The sequence below is a fragment of the Zingiber officinale genome, chromosome 2B, assembly GCF_018446385.1.
Source record: "Zingiber officinale cultivar Zhangliang chromosome 2B, Zo_v1.1, whole genome shotgun sequence".
Classification (NCBI taxonomy): Eukaryota; Viridiplantae; Streptophyta; class Magnoliopsida; order Zingiberales; family Zingiberaceae; genus Zingiber; species Zingiber officinale.
The window spans coordinates 43306967-43333099 of record NC_055989.1 but is presented as its reverse complement, the minus strand read 5'-3'; the positions used below and the strand labels follow the sequence as shown (position 1 = coordinate 43333099).

General features: G+C 33.7%; 1 protein-coding gene across 3 annotated transcripts in view; it reads left to right on the top strand.

Annotated features, from left to right (window-relative positions):
• Nucleotides 1–348: 348 nt before the first annotated feature.
• LOC122045615 (SPX and EXS domain-containing protein 1-like) overlaps nt 349–26133 on the top strand; it is a 35086-nt gene continuing 9301 nt past the window's right edge. For 2 of the 3 annotated variants that reach the window (XR_006130035.1, XM_042605915.1), the window contains exons 1-7: nt 349–571; nt 943–1075; nt 1236–1318; nt 11703–11741; nt 11840–11932; nt 12033–12149; nt 25596–25691. Coding sequence is in view for 2 of the 3 variants with exons in the window: in XM_042605915.1 (XP_042461849.1) it covers nt 997–1075; nt 1236–1318; nt 11703–11741; nt 11840–11932; nt 12033–12149; nt 25596–25691 (507 nt within the window). In the remaining variant the exon portion in view is untranslated. Of the gene's footprint in view, nt 626–942; nt 1076–1235; nt 1319–11702; nt 11742–11839; nt 11933–12032; nt 12150–25595; nt 25692–26133 lie in introns of all 3 variants that reach the window. The other variant, XM_042605916.1, reaches the window with a different exon arrangement.

Below are 26133 nucleotides of genomic sequence, written 5' to 3'. Positions count from 1 at the left end.
ATAATTGACTTACACTCTCATTATTTATAGCAATCGATTATTGATTAATAAGCAAGCAATTGTTAATAAAAAAAACCGACATAATGAAAATACATGTACTATGTATTTCGGATATTTTAAAATTTTAATACGCGAAATGAATATTATGAAAACTTGCATGGTTGAGTAAAATAGTGAAAACAAGAATTCGTAGATTTCATCTAGCGGTCAAAGTGCACCGAGTTGAGGTAATCCAAGGGTTGTAATTCAATGCCTGTGATACGCCATTGACTTTAAAATCCAAAGTACGGATTAACATAATTGTTAAGCAAGCTCCAAAATATTGTTTTCCCGATAAAAAGACATCAATTTACCAAGAGAAGCGACTTGGCATCCAGATCCGCACTTGGTCTACATCGTTGCGCTCTCCCTCTCCCCAGTCCTCGAGCCGGCTCCTCCATTTGCCTGCCGTTCGTTCAAATCTTCGCCTGTCTCCCGAGATCCGATCGAACTCCATTTCAACCTGCCGCTGCTTCCGCCGCCTCGCCTCCATCTGCATCCTTCAAGCGTTTGCCGGAGCTTCCGCCTTCTGGTGCGCCTCTCCCTTTCTCCTCCTTGGCTATTGCCCGGATTCGGCCTGATTCCTGTGAGATCCGTCAGATCTTGTGTGTTTTCGCCTCATAGGGCTGTTCTATTTTAGATGAATCCAGTATTGTCGTCAGCCTACCTGATCTGGATCGGCCAGTTCTGTAAACTACTATCCTGGTTACTTCTATATAATTGTTTTCTTTTCGCCGTTCTGCATGACGGCTTGGGTCTGCTCTATCTGGGTTTCACTAATATTATGAATATCTACATGAAAACCATGACATTGTTATTTTGTTCCTGGTGATGGACCTTTTTTGTATGGGCACTGGTAAAATCGTTATGCTAACTACTGAAAGTATGATTTTGTGATTGTAGATATGCCTAAGCAGTAATGATGTTCGTTGTGAATGAACTGAACTAGTTGCATTGATGTTTGAACTTCCTTTACCTTCTGGTACTAGTCCTCATCTACGTCGTGCTGGTAGCCGACCTACTTTTGCAGATCAAGGTAGAATCAAAAAATCAATTTGAAGCCAACTCCTCTCTTCTCACTCCATTTTGTATGGAATTTCATCTACAATTGTGCTTGTCACACTTTTGACTTTGCATGTTTTTATTTCCAACTGAACCTCGAGAAATAGTTAACATTGGGTTGCTTTTTCTCACAGAGGTAGATGAGATGAAGGGTCCAAGCATAGCAGTCTCCAGTGTTGTTACGATGCCATCACCAATTTTTTTGTGGAGATTCAAGGTTATTTCTTTGTCACAGTTTTACCAGTTTGTTCTATTTTACTGAGTAAAAGCATGATTTTTGTGACGGTCTTCTGATTTTGAAAGCCATACATCTGCATTCTCAATTTCTTTTGACTAAAATAAGCAACTGTACTTGTTCCTAACTTACCTTAATAATGCTGTACTGGTTAAAATTATAAAACTTTATATAACTGATAATGCAGTAGTGTACAAGCCAAAAGTATGTAAGAAAGAATCGGTTATCTATTTTTCCTCTTGATCAACTTGTCCTAATTCAGTAGTGTACAGATTTTTGTTTTTAAGTTGCCACCGGGTATCAAGCTTATGCTGACTAATCCTAAGGTGACCTAGCCCGGTCTCACAGATGTTTTTCCATTGACCACTAAGGTAAATTGAGAAGCGCTTGCAGCGGGCGGCTCATCGGCCGAGCGTTTTTAGATCAATTGCCCATTATGGGAAATTCATTCGTTAATTCTCTGAAATTGATACTTGATTCTTAGGTAACTAGGAAATATAGTCTTGACATAGATGGTGCTAGTAAAAGTGGTTTGATCACTACATCATTGTTGGAAGGCATGGACAATAATGGGGTCGCTCAAGCAATATCTTAAGGATCTAAGATCATTTTTAAGGATGAAGGGTTAATAAAGATATTTTACATAGGATACAAGTAAGTTAGTTAAAATGGCGGAGGGTGTTCTTTGTAATCGTAAGGTACCTCTAAAGTTTAAAGGGAAGTTTTACAAAATGACGGTTAGACCGACTATCATATATGGAGTTGAATGTTGGGTTATGAAGTGAGTACATGAATAAGTGATGAGAGTCACAAAGATAAGGATGCTAAGATGGATGTGCAAATATACAAGGATGGATAGGATAAAAAAATAGAATATTAGAGAGAAAGTTGGGTTGCGCCTTTTGAGAAAAACTCCAGACGCATTTAAGATGATACAAATATGTACTTAAACATCCAATAATTATCTAAGTTAGGCGATGTAACATTATGACAAATTCACACATTAATAGAAGAAGAGAGAGTAATGATAAAATAAGATAAAATTCATTTAAATATAGATGAGAATATAGTAGAGGATCAAGCCTAATGGTGTAGAAGGATCTTGGATCCATATAGCCAACTTTACTTCGCAAGATAAAGGCTTTGGTTGTTGGATATTTTTCAATGTTTAATAGTCTCTCAAGAAATTTATCATGCAATGAAAGAGAAACTTAATACCAGAAATGTCAAATAGTGTAAGAATTTTCATTAGATGAATTTTTGGAATACCCGTCTATCATAAATTTGAGGGTGATCATTCATTATAAGACAATCAATTTTGTAGAACTTTTATTGATAGGGAAATTTTATGATCGGGAGAAATTAAGTTTGCAATGCATTCTCTTTTATTAAAGTCATTATCCTAAAAGAATAAGATTGAAAGCTATGTTCATTTATGTGAATTGGGAAACTTCTCGATACTATAGCATTTCTGAGGGTTTAGGGCATAAAAATCTAATATATTATGCCTACTTGATCTTGGATTCTCATGATAATTGAGCCTTTGTATGCTGTTTTGCACAAGGTTAACATGAACAAGAAGCTGGAAATAGGTAACATCTACCACGAAGCAATAGAGGAAATAAAAAAGTGTTTATAGTTGCCAAGCAAGTATCAACATTATGTTAGTGTAAAGATGAGGAAGTCAAATTAGAATAGATAAAAGATTCTTATTTTACAAATACATAATATCTTTAATAATGAGAAAATGTTAATAGCGATTATGATACAACAACAACCAAGCCCCACTAAGTGGGTCGGCTATATAGATCCTTTTACGCTTTTGAGCTCTATCTCCTACTATATCAAAATTAATACTTAAATAAATTTTATCTTATTTTATTGTTACTAAGTTTTTTTTTCTTCCTCTTCCTCGTTTGATGAGTGTTTATCATAGTTTCATATCGTCTATCTGGAACATTTATTGGTCGTCTAAGTACATGTCTATATCATCTTAAATGTGTTTCTTGGAGTTTTTCCTCAATAGATGTAATTCCGATTTTCTCTCTAATACTCTCATTTTTTATTTTGTTCGTTCTCGTATGTCCACACATTCACCTTAACATCCCCATCTTTGCACTGTCATCTTCTGCTCATGTGCTTGAGTCATAGCCTAACATTCAGCTTAAATTTTAGAAGTACTTTACGGTCACATAAAACATCCGACGCTCTCCTCCATTTCAACCATTCTGTTTGTATTCTATGTAAGACCTCTCTCAATCCCTCTATCATTTTGTAAAAATGATCCTAAATATCTAAAAATATCTAAAGCTCTTGATTTCGGGAAACTCGTCATCTCCTATCTTAACAATTGTCTCATTATGTCTAATATTACTAAACTTAAATTCCATATGCTTTGTTTTTATTCAACTAAGCCTAAAAGCTTTTCCTTTTAGTGTTTTCCATCAAGATTCTAGTTCAGCATTTACTCCATGTGTTTCATCTACCAAAACAATATCATTTGCAAACAACATGCACCACGGTACTGTGTCTTGAATGTGTGTAGTGAGTTCGTCCAGAATTAGTGTAAAAAGATAAGGACTTAGAGCTAATTCTTGATGTAACCCTATCTTTATTGGAAATGCTTTAGTTACTCCGCCTGAAGTCTTTATTCTAGTCATTACTGTTGGACTCCGTGGTTGTTTTGATGTGATCAACCAAGTTAGTTAGGTCCTATTTGTTTTTGATCCCTGTGTCTAAGCGTGCAGGAGCTTAGGAGCACAGGAAGTCGAGCGGAAGACGCAGCTAGCGAGAAGGACGACACGGGAAGGGAGCCGACGGGCTCGGTGCGTCCGAAGGACGAAAGAGTTGAGGAAGAGTACACCGGTGGCCGAGAAAAACGCGCACGACGTTCGAGGGACGTAAAGCCGGGATGGAAGATTGCTCGAGGAGAAGGCCGGAAATTGGGTTCGGGTGAGCCCTATTTCGGTTGGTCGAAATCACCCAAGCAAACGGAGCTTCGGAAGTCAAAGCAAAGGAGAAAGCGAGCTGAAAATGCAGCTCAAGGCGCCTCCATCAAGATTGGAGGCGCCTCCACCTTTGAGGCGCCTCAATCAAGCATTGGAGGCGCCTCAAAGGGCGCCTCAAACCTTTGAGGCGCCTCAGCCCGGGTCAACTAGACCGTTTGTGCGCGGATAGAACTTTATCGGCTTGACTTGGCTTGAGGCACCTTGAACCTTGTTGGAGGCGCCTTGGACCATCGGGATAGACTTTCCAGGAGCTATATAAAGACCCCTGGAGTTAGGAAATATTCATTCATTTAAGGATTCAACTTTGTAATCAATTCCTAGCAACTAGTGAGCGTTCTAAGTGTAAAAAGACTTCTCCGCCTACAGTGAAGGAGACTATGCTAGTGGAGCTGTTCAACCGTCTTGGATTAACAACCGTCTTGGTTGTAACCAAGTTAAATTTCTGTCTCCCTTTTCTTTTCTGTTATTTCATTATTTTTATAGTTGCTATTATTTTAAGTTGAAAGTCTAGAGGAGGGTATAATCTTATTTTCAGGTAATTCACCCACTTTTGCTGGCCCCGCTGCGCCAACAGTTACATCCACATACATATCCTTAATTAGTTCAATATATGTTACGCCAATACCTCGTTTTTCTAGAATTCTTAATTAGTTCAATATATATTACGCTAACTCCTCTCTTTTCTAGAATTCTTCATATAATTTACTTCATAAACTTTTCAAAGTCAATAAATACCATATATAGATGTTGTTTTTGCTCCCGATATTTTTTAATTAGTTGTCTAAGAAGATGTATAGCTTCTATTGCCGACTTTCCAGGCATAAATCTAAATTGATTTTCGGTCAGTCTCCTTAATATTTTTTCTATTGCTTTTTACAAATTTCATGGTATGATTTATTAGTTTAATACCCTTATAGTTCGCGTAATTTTATACGTCTCCTTTGTTCTTAGTATAAGGGATCTAGAATACTTATCCTTTATCAGACATTTTTTTTCATTTTTAATATCATGTTAATTAATTTTGTAAATTATTCAATATCTTATTTCCCTAGATACTTCCATACTTCTATCAGAATATCATTTAGTTCAACGAATTTTTCATTATGCATCCCATTTAAAACTTGTTCTACTTTTAAAGTTTGAATTCTACGGTAAAAATTTAAATTTCTATGCTCATTTGACCTACTTAAATTACCTAAGTTAAGTTGGTCATTTAAACCTTCATTAAAAAGTTGATAAAAATACCTCTTTTATTTCTCCTAGGGATGACAGGATTTGGGTAGAATTTCATATCCTCCGTACCCATCCCCATTTATTATATCTATACTAATACCCATCGGGTATTTAACTTTCATACCCATCTCTATACCCGTCGGATTTTCGAGTATCCATATCCTACCCATCATCCTATTACTCCTTACCATTCTCATTTAAAAAAAAAAATTATTTAAATGTACTTGTCAGCTCTTCCTTGTCTCGCGCTCCTTCGATCGAGTGAACATTTTCCGTGGAAAAGAAGATGAGATATGTGTTGATGACCGGATAAAGAGACAAACTAAGTATTTTTTTTCTAAGACGGAAATTGGGTTAAAGTTTTTTCTTTCTTAATAAAAAATGAGGATATATATTGGATATCAAGTAGGGTATGAGTAGGATTTTACCACATCCACCTCCATACCTATACCCAAAATACCCATACCCGAATATCCGTTTACTATAATCGAGTATAAAAATTCTCTCCATATCCTCCGTTCGAGTCGGATATCGGATTATCCATCGGATTCAGGTGAAATTGCCATTCCTAATTTCTCCATCGTGTATTAGTACCCTATTACATTGATCTTTAATATATTTTATTTGAATAAGATCTCTTATCTTCCTTTCTCTCACTTCAGCTATTCTATAAATGTCTCTTTCCCCTTCTTTTGTATCCAATTTTTGATATAATCGTTTAGAAGTTTCATTTTTTGCTTCATTCGCTACTCTCTTTGTTTTTTTCTTAGTTATTGTATAGTTTTTTTAAGTTTTCCTCGTTCTTACAAATATATAATTCCTTATAAGCTATTCGTTTTTTCCTTCACTTTCTCTTGTACTTTGTCATTGCACCACCAAGATTCCTTGATTAGTGGTGCATGTCCAGTACACTCTTATCTACTATTTTCAACTTTGATACCATCTTATCCCATGTTGTTTTAGAATCATCGTATATTTCACCTAATGCTTGGACTTCTCCTTTCTCCTTAAATATATTTTGCTTCCCATCTTTTAACTTCCACGATTTAATTTTAGGAGTCGTATATATTTTCTTTCTATTGATACTATGTTGGAGGCATATATCCAATACTATTAATCTGTGTTGAGTAGTTAAGCTTTCTCTTGGGATGATCTTGTAATATTTACAAATCTTTCTATCTTTCTTTCTAACCATATGAAAGTCAACTTGTGATTTATTATTCCCACTTTTGAACGTGACTAAGTGTTTTTCTCTTTTCTTAAAAAGCGTATTAGCTAATATAAGATCATATGCTATCGCAAAATCTAATATAATTTTCCTTCCTCATTTCTTGTTTCAAACCCATAAAACCTTATGTACCCGCTCATATTCTTTATTTTTCACTCTGATATGCCCATTAGATCACTTCCTGTTAAAATCATTTCATTTGGCGGAATGTTTTGTAATATTTCATCTAAGTCATCCCAAAACTTTGATTTGGTTGTTTCGTTTAATCTTACTTGTGGTGCGTATATGCTAATCATATTCATAGTTTCTTTCGTCACTATTATCTTAAGAGCTATAATTCAATCCCGTTTTCTAATTACTCCTACAACTTTATCTTTTAACAAACTATTTATAACAATACTCACTTCATTTCTTGCTTTACTCTTTACTATGTACCATAACTTAAAATCCGAGTTCTTTATTAGTTTTACTTTCTCGCCTACCTATTTTGTCTCTTGTACATACAAAATACTAATTTTTCTCCTAGTCATAGTATCTACCACCTCTATTGATTTACCAGTGAGAGTTCCTATGTTCCACGTTCCAAATATTAGATTATTAGTTTTCCTATCATATTTGTTCTTATCCAACATGTAAGAACTCTTGCCTATTTAACACTACACCTAAGTTCTCAGGGAGATGTAGCGGTCCTTACCGATACATTATAGTCGGATCCTGCAACGTGAACTCTTGCATATTTAGCACTACATCTGGAGATGTAGCGGTCATTGTCGAGACGTTATAGTTGGACTTTGCAACACGTTCCTTCCGGAATAACATAGCATTAACACAATAGTTTAATGAATCCATTTAGTGAATATTTGTTATAGTTTTAACGCTGGCCGGTAACCTAACGCAACCCTCCTCTTTTATCTGGACTTGGGACTGACTATGACTTGTTCGTCATGGGTGGAGTTTTAATAGTGATTATGATAATAATATATTTATGATTATTTTAGATATGATTTGAATATGATATATGCTAACATTAATATAATCTAACCATTAAGAGATCCTCAAAAGTGTAATATCAATACTGCAATCAAATAAAAAAATTAGCGCTATTAATGAGAGTTGAATATTTGGAGAGGTATGCAAATATAAATTGACCTTGGTAGATATAAAATAATTTAGTATTAGTTATTATTAACCTTTTTAGACTATTATTTTTTTTACCAAGATACAATACTATGGTACATGTTATATATTATTGTTTTGATAGATGAGAATCGTGAAGGAGTAAATGCTAGATTCAAATTTTAGTAGAAAATATTGGAAGTGAAAGATTTTAGGCTAAGTAAAGACATAATATATAGAATTTAAGTTTAACAATAAGAGACGTAATGACTGAGAGATGCCTTACATAAAAGTACAAGTAGGATGATTGAAATAGAGGAGAGTGTTGAGTGTTCTTTGTGATCGTAAAATATTTCTGAAATTAAAGGGAAGTTTTATGAAACGATGAGTCCTTTTATGTTATATGAAGTTGAATGTTGAGCAATGACTCGAGCACATGAATAGAAGATGAAGGTCGTAGAAATGAGGGTGTTAAGGTGGATGTGCGGACATACGAGGATGAACAAGATAAGAAATGAGAACATTAGAGAGAAAGTCGAAGTTGCACTTATTGAGGGAAAAATTTGGGAAACACGTTTAAGATGATATAAACACACACTTAGCGATGTGAAACTATGACAAATATGCACTGTTCCGTCTAGAAGTGGTGTGCGATGGAATGCTGGCGAGCTGGCTGGAATGTGGACCAAGTTGCTATGACTAAGAGGGAGAGGGGGTGTGTTGTCTTCGAGGTTGACCAAGTCACTGGACATCCGAAGAAGAGGGGGAGTTGTTGCCATCGCCGGAAGAACCTGCGAAGAGTAAAAGAGCTATGGAAGGAGTTAGAACGGAGATCGGGTTGCCCCGGCTTTCCACATCGACGTTCAAGTTAGTTTCCAGTGATGTCTGAAATGGAGAAGATAAACAGTGCATGAGAATAATGAAACATGAGTGTATTTAGTAAAAAGTATCCAGTGTCCCTTGGCCACAGGGTAGGGCTTTTTATAGCATGAAGGAGCGATGCACCCTATTCGTGGTTGTCTGAGCATGGTGCACTTCTGTTAAGATGTCATGTCCACATTAAAGAATGAGATGTCAGAGGGTCATGTTACCCATATCTTGCACTGTGGAGATATGGTGGGGATCATACTATGTTATACATACTACTCCATGTGTTTGGACACTCATGTGTTCAGACAACTCATGTATTCTGATAACCTACGGGTGACCTACATGCTGTTCTGGATATTTGGGCCTGGGAGGAGCATCATATTGGAGTGGTGAGCCGGAGCGTCCGAGCGGCAGAGCCGGTCGGACATGGGTTGGATACCTGGTCGGGAAGCTGAGTCCCTCGATAGGACCAAACAAAGATGGGCGGGTCTACTTTGGAATGTTGTCGGTTGGATTTGGCGGATCAGCCCTGGCGGGTCAACTCTGGAATATTGCTGATCAGATTTGTCGGTTGGCGGGTCGACCTTGGATTGCTGGTCAGATCTGGCTGATCGGCTCGGGTCAGCTCTGGAATGCAGCCGGTCGGATCTGGCGGGTCAGCCCTGCATTGCTAGGAAGATAAACAGGTCGGATGCTCTGTTCTGCCTAGCAGATTGATCGGCTTGGTTCTACTAGGAAGACTGGCGGGTTGAACCGGTGGATTAGACTTTTGAGTCGGCCTTGGTCGATCGGACTTTCGGGTCGGTTTTGGCTGATCGGACCTTCAGGTCGATCCTGGGAAGGTCGATCAACTCAATTGGAAAGAGAGGGTCATGACTTCCCTTGACTTTGACCTACCTCAGCATCCAATTGACCTTGGTTGCATCTGTGGCAGCTTTTCATACTCATCGTATCATGCACATTAAATGAGGGAGGCCAAAGAAGACTTGGTTAATAATGATAAAATAAGATAAAATTTATTTAAGTATAGATGATGATATAGTAGAGGATAGAGTCCAATGGAATAGAATGATCCATATAGTCGATCCGTAAAATAAGGCTTGGTTGTTGTTCTATTATTAACTTATAGAAAGGAATTATTTTGTTCAATTATTTATCTAATAGCTGATTGGTGGTTATAATATGATTTTCTTCCTAATTTGAAAAAATTGCAATTAAGTAGCTTCCAAGAAATTGGCTATTTTTTTCTCTCATTAATAGTATGAACTCACCCTTCTTATTGTTGCTTGGAGATGATAGTATGCATTTTCTATTGCGTCTTTAATTAAGAGCTATAAAGAATAAAAATCCAATCATATAGACTCATTGGATACTGAATTCTTAGTAATTGAGGATGATCTAATAATGAATAGGTGGAATACTATTGAGAATGAGAATCAATTATATAAAAAAGGTGATCCACCTTGACCACTTAAAAGAAGCAATCGAGAAGAGATACTAGTGAGGAAGATGATGTTGATGAAACTTTTGATTGGGAATTTCTATTGTTAGATCTCAACCTATCTGAACTCAAACATCTAAAGTCCAAACACAACCAAATGCTCCAAACAAAGGAAAAGACAATGATACTGCAATATTTAGTAAATAGAAAGAGAAATATCCAAATCTATTCAATAAAACTAGTTGACAAGGGAAAAGGCCAATTCATGATTAATTACAATCCACATAATGCAATCAATGAGCACGGATATGATGAGAGTGATGAAACATTATTGCCTTTTGACAATGCAATATAACAAGACGTTTAAATTAATGATAGGAATGCCTACAATAATGCAACCACAAATAGAGGCGATGACAGTGGAGATGCACTAGGTGTTGTTGTCTATACTTCAACATTTCAGCCCTGGACATACAAACAATGTTATATAATGCAAGCCAAGATTACTATCATGACACTAAAGGTATTAAGAGACATCGTCAATACTGACATAAAGGTGACATGTAAAATGATGCTCATCATTATCAAAATATACAGGAAAGATATTGAGATTGAAATTGTGGTTTATCACTCTCATCTCAAAACTTGGGGATGTATGTATATCCTTGTTCTGTGGTTCTATCTGCTATATTGGTTTCGATTCCAGTAGTGCTTGTTGAAGTCCAACTCTTAGTGGTAAATCAAGAGATGCTGATGGAGATGTGCAGAATCAATATCAATTGTTTAATTTGAGTTTTGGAAAATTATGGGGTTGATCCTACAAATACCAAAGAATCCCATTTAATGCATGGAACTCTATTGTTACTAAGATGATCGAGACTCTTGTAATAATCATAGATTTATTATTCTCAAATACTAATGTAAATGATTCTCTTTTTAATTAGTATACACTTATGTTTGATAGTAAACAAGTATTTAAACTATATCGGCATGACACAGTAAGACATTATATTATATATTTTTATGGTTAAAGATCAAAACTTCAGCATAACTTGATTTTAAACTTGGATTAGACTAAAGAATTTATTTAAAGTATATTTCTTTGCATAATATACCTTCTTAATGATCTATGTTTCCTTATACCATGATAGATGTCTTTTTTACCTTTTAATTTCAAATACGACAAATAAACTTATCCAATAATTTTAATATGGTAGGCAATCATGGGTATGATAACTTCAATATCTAAGTATGATTGAAGCTGTATATATCCAATTATCTTAATTTGTAGCGATGATGGTATAGCCATTATATGACTAAGTTTACTTCACATATTTGCTCCCTTCAATTGTGAGAACCTCTAGGGTAATATGACTCGTGTATACTTTTTGGAAGACAAATTATTTTCAAATGTTTTGTAACCGCAAAGTTTTCTAGTTAGTTATTTGCTAAGTCTGGAACCTGTTTCAGGTTGTATTGTTTCTATTGTGGGGCATCACATGTTGCAAGGTCAGTCCTTAATCTTGGTTGAATAAATGTTACACTTGACCAGTATGATTAAGCAGTGCTAACAAATCTCAGACCTGTGATTCACACGCTTTTTGCAGATAGGCTGGGACTCTGTGATGCGAATGAACGCAGATAAAAGGGATTTATTTCTTTATGAGACTTTTTTATATTTTAATCCTCTTCTTCTTGTGGTAAGTTTTTTCATAGTCATGTAGCTCATCTGTTTGAAAGGCTATTTAAATTAGAATAACTTGCTATCTCATTCAAAATCTTTGTAATTTGATGCTACAGACTTTGATGGTTTGGCTATGGGGGGTGAATCTATGGGTTTTTTCTCAGTCATCTGTTAACTACTCAAAAGTATTTGATCTTGACCACACCCATCTAACACATCGGGAGATATGGAAGGTATATAATATTGATTTCACTTCTCAATGTGCAACAATTGTTCTCAACTCGTGTTTTGCATACTATCTCTTAAATCAGTACATGAGTTTAAGATGTATGAACTACTGTTGGTTTCTTCACTTTTGATTTACATATATAAAGTAACAATTACATGCTAATTCTTTTTTGCGCTAGCAAAGTTTGCTAAAATAAAATATCCTCAGAAAGGCATGCTAGGATTGCAGATTTTTGGCTTTGATGGAGGGTATCAATTATAGAGAAAAGGCAACAAGCAGAGGGAGTTCACACGAAAACTCCAGTTACTATATTAAATGAATTAACCTGTTTTATTATTAATATTTAATGATAAAATACATCCAAAGCTCAAAAGAGGGATAAAGTCTATATAACTGATAATCAAATAGTTTTGGACAAATACAGATTGGTGATATGTTAATACACTGTTAGGTTGTCACAGTGTTGTTGCATTGGCAGATTCCACTCACTAGTCTCTTTATACCAGAATATCAGTTTTAGATAACATATTTGCTGTATGGATGTAATATATTAGGAGATTTTTCAGTTGTATAGTTAATAAACTTTGCAAAAATTGTAGTATAGTTGGTTAATGTATCAGTTCTTTGTGTGTATTTCCTAATTAATCTGTAGATATTTTTACAAGCTGACCATGTGTATGTTATATGTAAAATTCATTTTGTTTCCTTTTGTTTCTCCATACTTTTTGCTTGAGAGAGTAGATTGGTTTGTCAGTCAAATTTCTTTTAAGGCATGCTACAACTGTGAAATTTAACTTAAGACCATGTGATGGTTTGGATTAGCATATGAAAGGTGATTTGGTCTAGAATCTCTGCTTAATGAAATTGTAGCCTCAACATTCTGATGAGGGACAATTGCCATGCCTAATAACAATGGTTAGGGTCTTTGAGCAATGATATTAACATCATGATTTGGACCCACCATATGAGTCCTAATATACGGCCCAGTATAGCTGCATACTGGTTCAGCTTTCGGCCTATATAGCATAGGTGACAGTGTTCTAGCTTGAGTGACATAAGAATTATTGCCTGTGCTACCTTATACTGTGTTCTAGTTTGAGAATGAAATGAAAAATTTTAGCTGTTTCGCCCAGCATGGCTATTAAATTTCAAACCATTTTGTGAACAACTTGATTGTTGCTACAAACCTTCTTGTCCCTTCACCACAAAAGTCCTCTGCTATTATAATTAAGTAGGCTAGTAAATTTCAGTAAATTTGAGTGTTTGGTGATTCTTGTAGGGGTGTGACAATCAAATTCTAGTAAAGGTATATCATGCAGGACACCTAGAGACCCTTGATCCTATATTCTCACTTACTATGTGTTCTATTGACATTATATTTGTATCCATGTTGGATACTTGCACTTAAGTTTGAGAATTCTATGTTGAAATCATTGTTTCCTAGTTTCATATAACTTCTAACAGTCATTACAATTATTTTTTTTTGCCAAACTTTTGAGGATAATACAAATATTAAACTTTTCCACCATTATGTTAATTGAACATAGAGAACTCTTATGTGACGTACATGAAGCTTTTTATTATTTTTTTATACTCTTTGCTCTATTTTGAATATTGCTTGTGATTTAACCTTGCACAGAGTATTAGATTCTCGTAGTCTACTCTAACTAGATGGGATGCACACAACTTGATGGTGTTGCCAAATGACAATGCACTTAGATCTACATTATGATTAATGTTCATTTATAGTTTGAAAAATTATGTTTTATAAACCAGTGTTCTTATTTTAGTTAAATTAATAACTTAAGCTATTTGTTTATTTAAGGGGGAATAAATGAAATAATTACCTTCTTTTCTTTTGAATCATCAAGATTGTAGTCTGTAGGTCAACGATGATTCTGATCCTTGTTGAAGAAGTCAACCCTTCTTTTGTCATAACCACCCACTGCAGGTCCACATCACTAGCACTCATTTTCTACACCATTTTGCCCCACAACGATATTGCTTCTAAAACTTGTCCCTTTTCTTTGATCGACAAGTCTATGTAGATTTGTTAGCATCCAATCACTTGCTAGCTACTTTAGCAACCTCTCTACTCAGCCTTTACTCTCAGCAAACCAACTTTCTCCTTTCTTCCACAATCAAGCTCCCATTTTGACAAGTTTTGAATACCCAACCCCTCTTGACAATGATGCCAACGCAATGGAGAGATGAAGACTTGATGCTCTTTGATGACTAAGTTTCCTCTCCGCATGCACTAGTAGCAACCTTATTTTGCTAAAATTTATGACCATTGTTGACATAATCAGCCAACACTGATACAGATCTTTTGAGCTGGATCGATTTGGACAAGAGTCAATCTGAGTTTACAAAGATTGAAGAGAAGTTTTGTAAAAACTAAAAATTCAATGAAAGTAGTTAGAAATAAGTTATATTACATTAGAAAATTGATTGATTCAATTGAAATTTAATCAAATAAAGACCAAAAATAAATGAAATTGAGTTAAAATTTGGTCAAACTGTCAAACTTTTTCTTTTTTGAAAAACTTGACTAATCTAGCCTTCCTTTTAATCCTATCTTGATTCTTAAAGAATTCACACAGAAAGGATTGACTCACATGGAAAGGAGAATCTTTGTTTTCCTTTTCCTCTAAAATTGCTTAGCGTTGCTACAACTCAAAGATCAAGGATCATACTTTCAACTTTGCATCACTTGTTATATTCAACACCTTATTTATCTTTCATTCTCCACTATTGATCGAGCTAGTTGTTATGGATCAAAAGAGGTTATTAGGATTAAGAGAATACAATAATCTATATCGGTCAACAACAATCTTGAAATTTCCTTTTAACTAAAACTAACGAGGGATCCGACTAGATCCTATAAAATTTAATATTAAATAATAACACACATATATTATAACAATTAAGTAATCTATATTAAAAATATTATTGTATTACTTGGTATAATATTTTTTTAACAATAATATTAAAAATATTATTGTTAAAATTTACAATAATTTAACAAAATTATTTTTTTAATATTTTTTCTCTTTTTCTTGCTGATTCTGATTTTATCAATTCTAGCAATCTGATACAACCAATACTTGGATTCTTTGACTATCCTATTCCAATATTGATTTTGACAACTATGTTTATGACCTCTACCTATAGAACCTATGTCACAGCCTCTTCGTTATGTGTGTTGGAAAAAGATTGTTAGGATTTGTGGAAGATTTAAGATATGGTCCAAGCGCAATAACAGTGTAGCAAGGCAACTTAAAATATGGTCCAAGGAAATTGGATCGAGTCCCAGATTCTTATAAAAAGAATCTTAAGAAGCAGATTGGATCTGGTGTAAGGAATTTATAATCCAGTCCAAGTTCCATTGCAGCAAAAATTGCAAGACAATGTTGATTGGTTCACATCAACTCGATATAATGCCAATTTTATTTTCAAGAATTACTTTTTTGTTTAATTTGGTAGCTCGTTTAATTTTTTAACATCTAATTAATTTTTATCATATAAAAAAAAATCACAATACCCTTAGTCCTAGTATATTCGGTCCAATCACACTTGTTAAAAGTTGAGTTCTTTACAGAAGACAGTATTATTAAAATTCTTAATATTTTTTGAAATAAACCGTCCCAATAAATTTAATTGTTGCAAAGTCTAAATTTTTAGCTTGTAAAAATATTGTTCATATTTTTTATTTTAAAACATTATAAAGTTTATATGCACTTGGATGATCAGGCTGTTTTATGGTGTATAAAGAGAACTTGCTATTATCTCATTTATTCATTCAAGCAATACTATATAGATTTTTATTGTGGAGATTCTTTCTTTTTAGTCGAGACATCATAGATTGGCAGATCCATACATGCAACTTTGAGATTGTCAACTAAGGCACATAGGTGATCTCTGGGGATCTCTCGTGTTGCATCTAAGGTTTAAAATTTCGACCCGTGCCGAGGTTTCGGTCTCAGACCAGAACGATACGGTTTCGGTATCGTATCGTGCTGTGCTGTGCCGTGTTGTGCCATGCCGATACAGTTTTGGTATTTTTTATTTATCTATAGTAATTATAAGATAAATATGTTTATTGTGTATATAAAAATAAGTTGTATATTGATTTATTATAAGTTCTCAATTATTGAATAATTTAATATTGTTAGAAAAAATAATTAAAAATAATTTTATTTAAATAGAATTGATATATTAATAATTTAAATTAAAATGGAAGTATTTATAATAATAATAATAATAATAATATAAATTAATACAAGATATTACTTTATATTAATAATAATTATATAAATTAACTATTTATTCATTTAATTAATTATTAATTAAATAATATATATTTTAAATAGTAAAAAATATCAAGTAAAAAAATTAAAAAAAAATTAAAAAAATATCAAAATATAAATATAATTTATTAGAATTTTTTAAAATTTTTTTAGAGTTTTTTTAAAAATTTAAATGAAATTTAAAATAATAAAAAATATATTAGAATATAAATAAGAATTATTATATATTTTTTAAAATTTTTAAATGAAATTTAAAATATTATTTTTTCAGAATATTAATTAATAAAATTTATTTAATTTATTTTAATTTTAAATATATTTTTTATATATTTTATTAGGATAATTTAATTAGGGTTTATAAAAGACTCTTTGAAATATCGCACATCCTCTACTTATCCTCCTTGGGAATTCTTTAAATTAATTAAATAAAATAAATAATTATTAAAAACATAAAAAAAACTCGGGCAGTACGCGAGATCGCGTCGCGATCATCGCGGGCGATCCCGCGAGGGGCGCGGCCTACGCGAGATCGCCCGCGATCATCACGGGCGATCCCACGGCCAGTGTCCGGCGACGCCGCCGAAGGCGTCGCGCGCGACGTCTTTGGTGCCGAAGGCGTCGCGGGACGCCACCGGAGGCGTCCCGCGTCTCCTCCGGCGCCGACGGAGGAGTCCTGCGTCTCCTCCGGCGCTGCCAAGTCGGGGACGCCTCCCGTGCCGGTTTCGGCCGCCCGGCAGAACGGTAAAGACCGTCCATGCCGGGCGGCACGAAACAACATTTCAAACCTTGGTTGCATCAACATCCCTTTTTGGTTAAACATTGAAAGGACATCTTTTCTCATCTCTAATTTGAATAGATCTATTCAAATTTGCAAATTGTTTTAGGATCTAAATCAAATCCTATGGAAAGAAATTGTATAAAAACATTCCTAGGTCTAATATGAGATCAATAATGCACTTCAATCAATTAAACCCAAGTTTAAAAAATATGTTTTTGAAAACTGTTGTTTCAAATTGAAGTAAATTTCATGTTTGACCTCTCACAACACCCAACAATTTTATACAATATATGGAGTTTCTCAAACAATCTTAGATTGGCAGATCCATACATGCAACTTTGAGATTGTCAACTAAGGCACATTGACAATCGATGGGGCTCTCTCGAGTTGCATCAACACCCCTTTTTGGTTAAATATTGAAAGGACATCTTTTCTTGTCTCTAATTTGAATAGATTTATTCAATTTTGCAAATTGTTGTAGGATCTAAATCAAATCCTATGGAAAGAAATTGTATATAAACATTGTTAGGTTTGATATGAGATCAATAATGCACTTCAATCAATTAAACCCAAGTTTAAAAAATATGTTTTTGATAATTGTTGTTTCAAATTGAAGTAAATTTCATGTTTGACCTCTCACAACACCCAACAATTTTATACAATATATGGAGTTTCTCAAACAATCTTTGCATTGTCCTATTTAAACTAAAAATGGTAAGAGGGGTGCCTCTTAACAATCAACCAAAAAGAGGTGCCTCCTTGATGATTCGCATACCAAGGTGTTTTTGATTTTTCCTAAGAGATTAAGCATTATAGATATACTATATTGTATACAATATGTTATTACGTTGTTATCTGGAATGCTGTAAATATTAGAAATTAACTGATCCCATATGGGTACTTCGACTAACATGTAAGTAGTACTGAGCTTAACCTGTATATATAGCTGTGCAGTGCATAATATACAAAATGATAAGATTTGTATTGTTTTTTAGCTAAACTATTAACATTGAGTACTTACGACTTTCTATTTGAATCACATTCTCCATATTCATTTTTTATCTGTTCGTATGAATAATAACGTCATATCAGTAATTAAATAATTTTGACATAATTGTATGCAACCTTTATAGTAAAGCTTAATATTAGCCTCATATGTGGGATGACATCTTATATAGTAGCTATTTCACTGATCACAATTATTTTTTTTTTGTCAATAAAAGAAAGGCTCAATCTCTTATCAGACAACTGATTGAAAAGTATTGAAGAAGCAAAACGTAGACATGATATTTATTGACCTAAAAAAGCTTATAACAATTTTCTGAGGGAAATTATATAAAAAATTTTAGAAAAGAAAAGTATTAGTGTTGCATATTGAAATAATTAAGGATATGTACGAGAATGTAATGATAAGAGTGAAAATTGCAAGCATATTAATCAAAGCATTTCTTATAGGGTTACATTAAGGATCAATTCTAAATCTATATCTTTTTACACTAGTCATGATAAACTCATTGGACATACCCTAGATACGTTATCATGGTGCTTATTGTTTGTAGATGACATTAGTTTAGTTGATGAGATATGTGAAGGAGTAAATGTTAAGCTTGAAGCTTGGCGGAAAATATTGGAAATAAAATGTTTTAGGAATAGTAAAGATAACTTATTTGAAATTTAAGTTTAGTAATATTACACATAGCAAGACAAGTGTTAAGATAGAAGATAACAACTTGTAACTAAGAGCTTTAAGTATATAAGATTGTTATTCCAAAAAGAGGGTTGATAGAGATGTTTTACATAGGATAAAAACAAGATAGTTAAAATGCAAGAGGGCTTTTGGTGTTCTTTGTAATTGTAAGACATTTCTAAAGCTTAAAGGGAAGTTTCATAAAATAATAGTTAGACTTACTATATTATATGGTGTTGAATGTTGGGTTATGAATTAAGCACACGAGCATAAAATGAGACACATAGATGATAATGTTAAGGTGGATGTACAAACATATGAGGATGGATAAGATAAGAAATGAGAACATTAGAGAGAGTTAAGGTTATGTCTATTGAGGGAAAACTTTGAGAAATGTGTTTAAGATGATATGGACATGTACTTAGGCTAATCAATAAATATTCTAATTAGAGGATGTGAAATCATGATAAATATCCATATTAATTGAGGAAGAAAGGGACCAATAAAATAGGATAACATTTATTTAAATATATATGAGGATATACTAGGGGATTGAGTCCAATGACATAGGAGGATCTAAATAAACCAATTCCACTTAGTGGGAAACATAAGAAAGTACAACAACAACCAAGTCTTATCCCACTAGGTGGGGTCGTCTATATGGATTCTTTTACACCATTGAACTCTATCTCCTACTATATCATTGTCTATAAAAGGGCAACCCGGTGCACGAAGCTCTCGCCACGCGGGGTCCCGGGGAAGGATCCATTGTACGCAGCCTTATCTTGCTTTTTGCAAGAGGTTGTTTCCAGGATTCGAACCCGTGACCTTTTGGTCACATGACAACAATTTTACCGTTGCGCCAAGGCTCCTCTTCACTATATCATCGTCCATACTTAAATAAATTTTATCTTATTTTATTGTTACTAATCAAGCCTTTTTTGATCTTCCTGTTCCTCGTTTGATCTGCGTGTTTGTCATAGTTTCACATCGCCTGACTTGAGCATTTATTGGTCGTTTAAGTATATGCTCATACCATCTTAAACTCGTCTCTTGGAGTTTTTCCTCAATAGATGCAACTCCAACTTTCTCTCTTATGCTTTCATTTCTTATTTTGTCCCTTCTCGTATGTCCACACATCCACCTTAACATCCTCATCTCTGCAACTCTCATCTTCCTCTCATGTGCTCGAGTCATAGCCTAACATTCAGCTCCATATAACATAACATGTTTAATTGCGATTTTATAGAATTTTCTTTTAAGTTTTAGAGGTACTTTATGGTCACATAAAACACCCGACGCTCTCCTCTATTTCAACAATTGTGCTTGTATTCTATGTAAGACATTTCTCTCAATCCCTCCGTCATTTTGCAAAAATGATCCTAAATATTTAAACCTCTCAGTTCAAAGCAACTTGTCATCTCCTATCTGAACAATTGTCTTATTACGTCTAATATTGCTAAACTTAAATTCCGTATATTTTGTCTTTATTTTACTAAGCCTAAAACCTTTCCTTTTTAGTATTTCCCGTCGAGATTCTAGTTTAACATTTACTCCTTCACGTGTTTCATCTACCAAAATAATATTATGTACAAAGAACATGCATCACGGTACTGTGCCTTGAATATGTGTAGTGAGTTTGTCAATAATTAGTGTAAAAAGATAGAGTTAGAGCTAATCCTTGATGTAACCCTATCTTTATTAGAAATGCTTCAGTTACTACACTTGAAATCTTTACCATAGTCGTTACATTCTCGTACATACCCTTAATTAATTCAATATATGTTACGTTAACACATTTCTTTTATAGAATTTTTCATATAATTTTTCTTAGGACTATCATAAACTTTTTCAAAGTCAATGAATACTATGTGTAGATCTTATTTTTGCTCTCGATATTTTTCAATTAGTTGTCTAAAATCTATAGCTTCTATTGTCGACCTTTCAGGCATGAACCCAAATTGATTTTCAGTCACCATGGTCTTCTTCCTTAAATTTTTTTCTATTATTTTTTCTCAAAGTTTCATGGTATGACTCATTAGTTTAATACTCCTATAGTTTGTACAATTTTGTACATTTCTCTTATTCTTATATAAGAGAACTAGAATACTTATCCTCCATTGATCAAATATTTTTTTTGTTTTCAATATTATGTTAATTAATTTTGTAAGCCATTTAATATCTTATTTCCCTAGGTACTTCCATACCTCTATAGGAATATCATCTAGTTCAACGACTTTTCCATTGTGCATCCCATTTAAAGCTTATTCTACTTCTGAAGTTTGAATTCTACGATAAAGATTTAAATTTCTATACTCATTTGACCTACTTAAATTACTTAAGTTAAGTTGGTCATCTAAACCTTTATTAAAAAGTTATTGAAAATACTTCTACTGCTCTTTTATTTCTTCATCATTTACTAGTATCCTACTACATTCATCTTTAATACATTTTATTTGAATAAGATCTCTTGTCTTCTTTTCTCTCACTTTAGTTTTTCTATAAATGTCTTTTTCCCATTCTTTTGTATCCAATTTTTGATATAATCATTCAAAGATTTTATTTTTTATTTCATTCACTATTTTTGTAGTATCTTTCTTTGTTATTGTATATTTTTTTAAGTTTTTCTCGTTCATACAAATATATAATTCCTTATAAGCTATTCATTTTTCATGTGACCAAAAGGTCACGGGTTCGAATCCTGGAAACAGTTTTTTGCAAAAAGCAGGGTAAGGCTGCGTATAATGGATCCTTCCCTGGGACCCCGCATGGTGGGAGCTTCATGCACCGGGCTGCCTTTTTTATAAGCTATTCATTTTTCATTCACTTTCTCTTGTACTTTCTCATTCCACCACCAAGATTCCTTGCTTGGTGGTGCATGTCCCTTTGACTCACCGAGTACACTCTTAGTTACTCTTTTCAACTTTGATACTACCTTATCCCATGTCATATTAGAATCACCGTATATTTCACCTAATGCTTGGACTTCTCCCTTCTCCTTAAATATATTTTGCTTCCCATCTTTTAACTTCCACAACTTAATTTTAGGAGTCGTATATATTTTCTTTCTATTGATACTATGTTGGAGGCATATGTCCAACACTATTAATCTGTGTTGAGTAGTTAAGCTTTCTCTTGGGATGATCTTGTAATCTTTACAAATCCTTTTATCTTTCTTTCTAATCATATGAAAGTCAACTTGTGATTTATTATTCCCACTTTTGAACGTGACTAAGTGTTTTTCTCTTTTTTTAAAAAAACGTATTAGCTAATATAAGGTCATATGATATCGCAAAATCTAATATAATTTTCTCTCTCATTTCTTGTTTTAAACCCATAACCTCATGTACCCTCTCATATTCCTCATTTTTTACTCCGATATATCCATTTAAATCGTCTTCTATTAAAATCATTTCATTTGACAGAATGCTTTGAAATATTTTATCTATGTCGTCCCAAAACTTTGATTTGGTTGCTTCATCTAATCATACTTGTGGTGCATATATGCTAATTATATTCATAATTTCTTTTGCCACTATTATCTTAAGGGCTATAATTCTATCCCCTTTTCTAATTACTCGAACAACTTCATCCTTTAATGACCTATTTACAACAATACCCACTCCATTTTTTACTTTACTCTTTCCTGTGTACCATAACTTAAAACCCGAGTTTTCTATTAGTTTTACCTTCTCGCCTACTTATTTTGTCTCTTGTAGATACAAAATACTAATTCTTCTCCTAATCATCGTATCTATTAGCTCCATTGATTTACTAGTGAGGGTTCCTATGTTCCATGTTCCAAATCTTAGACTATTAGTTTTCCTATCATATTTGTTCTTATCCAACTTATGGTATGAGAATTTTTGCTTATTTAACACTACACCAAAGTTCTCATGAAGATGAAGCGGTTCTTGCCTATACGTTACAGTCGGACTGACACTACAGTTGAGTTCTAGAGATGTAGCGATCTTTGCCGAGATGTTACAATTGGACCCTGCAACGCGTTCCTTTCAGGGAATAACCTAGCATTAGCACAATAGTTTAATGGATCCATTCATTGAACATTTGCCATAGTTTTAACACTGGCTGACAACTTAACGCAAGCCTCTTCTATCTGGGTTTAGGATCGGGCATGATTGGTTCGTCATACGCAGAGTTGGAGAATTAATAGCAATTGATGATGCAAAAACTAGATCATTGTTTTTCATAATGAATTAAACAAAATATTATAACAATGGAGAAAAAATCTGCAGCAGCAAAATAAACAAATTGAAGAAAAGGAATTTAGCTAACCAAAAGGTCAAACAGTCAACATCATTAGTACTCATGCTCCTCCTAGTAGAACTAGAAAATAGAAATTCGTGAAATACATTATAACAAGGTAAATGTTGAATATTTATCAAAATCCTGCAATTGCTATATAGTCAAAACATTTGATTAATTGCAGATTATATTGCAACCTTAATCATCTATTCCCACCTCATAATTTTAACATATATACCGTAACCTGTAATGCAGTGACTGAACTGATTTCTGTCGAGTGAAATCATGCAAATAAGCTGTTCTTAAAATAATCATCTTCATGAGATAAGCATAGCATGTGCAAATATTCAAGACTCAGGTTGCTCAAGCAAAGGGAAATAGAGTTGGCTGGTTCATACAGCATATTGTCTACAATGAATTACAATGGCTAGTAGTAGTCGTTGATTACTTTGAATTGTACGAAGGACATAAAACAACTCTGATGAATGCCAACTAGGAAAGTTGAAAAGTTTCACCCAGATACAACTTGAAGTGAACAAAATTTAATCATCAACAACTAGAGTGATGATATGATTTACCCCTTCCCTGGCAAGTAGGTCTAGAGATGGTGGATCAATGCCCTTCTGATTAATCACAAGAAAGTTTTTGCCATTGTCTGAACAAGCCTTGTTCTTCAATTCAATGATCTTCTTAACCCGGAACATAAGAAAGTAATAATTATAAATTGGGGAATATATAATTTATGACAATATCTATTATTCAAATATGCAGAGCATATTATGTAAGTGATATGCATATAATTGAATACTTCAAGACACCATATAAAAGACAGTTTATTAAGTGTTCCAAACATGAGAACTAATCCTCTGGTGAGGGAAAAAATATGATAAAATCATTATTCAAAAAGTGACTAGTGCAAGGAATAATTAGGATTTCTATTTGATTTGGCTTTACCTAAACAGATTTAAGCTCACCATAGTTTCGTTTTGGGTGTTTGTATCTGTGGGCTGCTGATGAGGCATATGTAGCCATATAATTTACCAGGTCCTGCATGTTGAAGGCACTCACATATGATATACGCCACATGCTCCCCTTGACACATGTCTCATAAGCTGCATATATTTGATGTGCACAAACAAATATTATTCTTTATGAGCAATTGTAGCCAATAAAATGAGAAAAAGATAGTTCCGGTGGTAATGATCAAAGATGCCTTATATGTTTAAGTAATATAACTCAAAACTTATGGGTAAAAGGGGCAAAAGGAGACTTATTGATGTTTGTATGGTGCAGAAGAAACAGTTGGTCTTCTCCTGTAGCTTGGTGGTACTGATGTTTTAAAGAGGCAGAAAAGATGAAGATGACACTAAAAGCTTTGTTGATGATTTCCCAATGGTATCAGTGTTTTGAATTCATCTTGGTGCCAGTCTCTTTTGGGACTATTTGTATTGCTTGTTTGGGCAGTACGGAAAAACATGTAAAACCATGTCCTTGATATTACTCAGATTAGCGTTATGAGAATTGGACATGAGTGTGGATCCAATGTTTGACACAATTATTTCTTAAAGTTCTACACATGGCTAATAGATTATTGGGGTCATGCAGAGAGCGTCAATGTGAGTGCTGTTATCCAACATGGCTAAAAGTGGGTAGAGATGGAAAAACTAATAATGATCCGTCATTACAAGAAACCTTTTCCAATTCAAATATCCTTGATATCATATGCTACAACCTACCCAAACGACAGGAGTTCTAGTAGTTCACCTTTGTACTGAATTAGAGTGTCAAAACCTGTTGATATTTGTTTGTCCTACTCACTCTAACTTCCATACATAAGCTACACTAGTGGTTCCAATTTCTATGCTAACTTCTTTCTCAACCTGTCTGTATTTATTCTTTTGTAATTAGGCAGCGAAGTTCCAAAAGTTGGGACATACACAGGTTATGATGAAGATGATATTAAGCAGTGAAATCATGGCATGCCAACCTAGCAATTGAAATGATTACTTATATATGATATTCACACTTAAGCTTCACTAGTGGTTGCAATTTCTATGCCAACATCTTTCTTGACTTGTCTGTATTTGTTCTTTTTGTTATTAGGCAGTGAAATCCCAAAAGTTGGGACAAACACATGTTATGATCAAGATGATGTTATTAAACACTGAAGTCATGAACACCCCAACATATCAGTTTAAATGATTACTTCTATATGCTATTCGTACAATTTTTTTTTTGTTATGAGAGCATTTCTGTAAAGTATGTAATTGTTTCAGGGTTAGTTTTGTTTACAAACTTTTAAATCTATTACATTGTTATATAATATTGAAATAATGCATTCTTGATCAATGGATGATTTAAACATACTAAAACTGTAAACCTTTTGTGCTAATTGATTTCTTATTGCAGTGTGCAACCTGGATGACCATTATTGTTCCTACAAGTATGTCAGCTTATCTTTATCTGTACTCACATGGGGAAGTATCGTTGGCTGCATCACAACCAGTATTTTACCTGTCACTCTCTTCTATTGAATTTTCACTTCTTTTTGTTTGTACTTTTTTAGTTTATATATTGATTGTTTCATTGGTGTACTAAATACATACTACTCAAAGTGGATGGATACAGTTGCTGCTTAGAAAACTATTACTTTTTTGGTTTTTAAATTTATTGTTTCTTTGGTGTACTAAATACATACTACTCAATGTGGATGAATACACTTGTTGCTTAGAAAACCACTATGTAAATGGTATTAGCTACCAACTTGATCAGTATGCCATGGCTCTTGTCATAAAACAAGATTGGTCGTGCTTGTTAAGAATCTATCATACAAGATGGATTCTAAGCTTGTATTGTTTTGAAGCCAAATGGATTTAGAATAAATTTAATTACTATGTATATCCTATATTCTTTTAGGGTTGTAGAAATTTTATCCTGTCTTTTCATT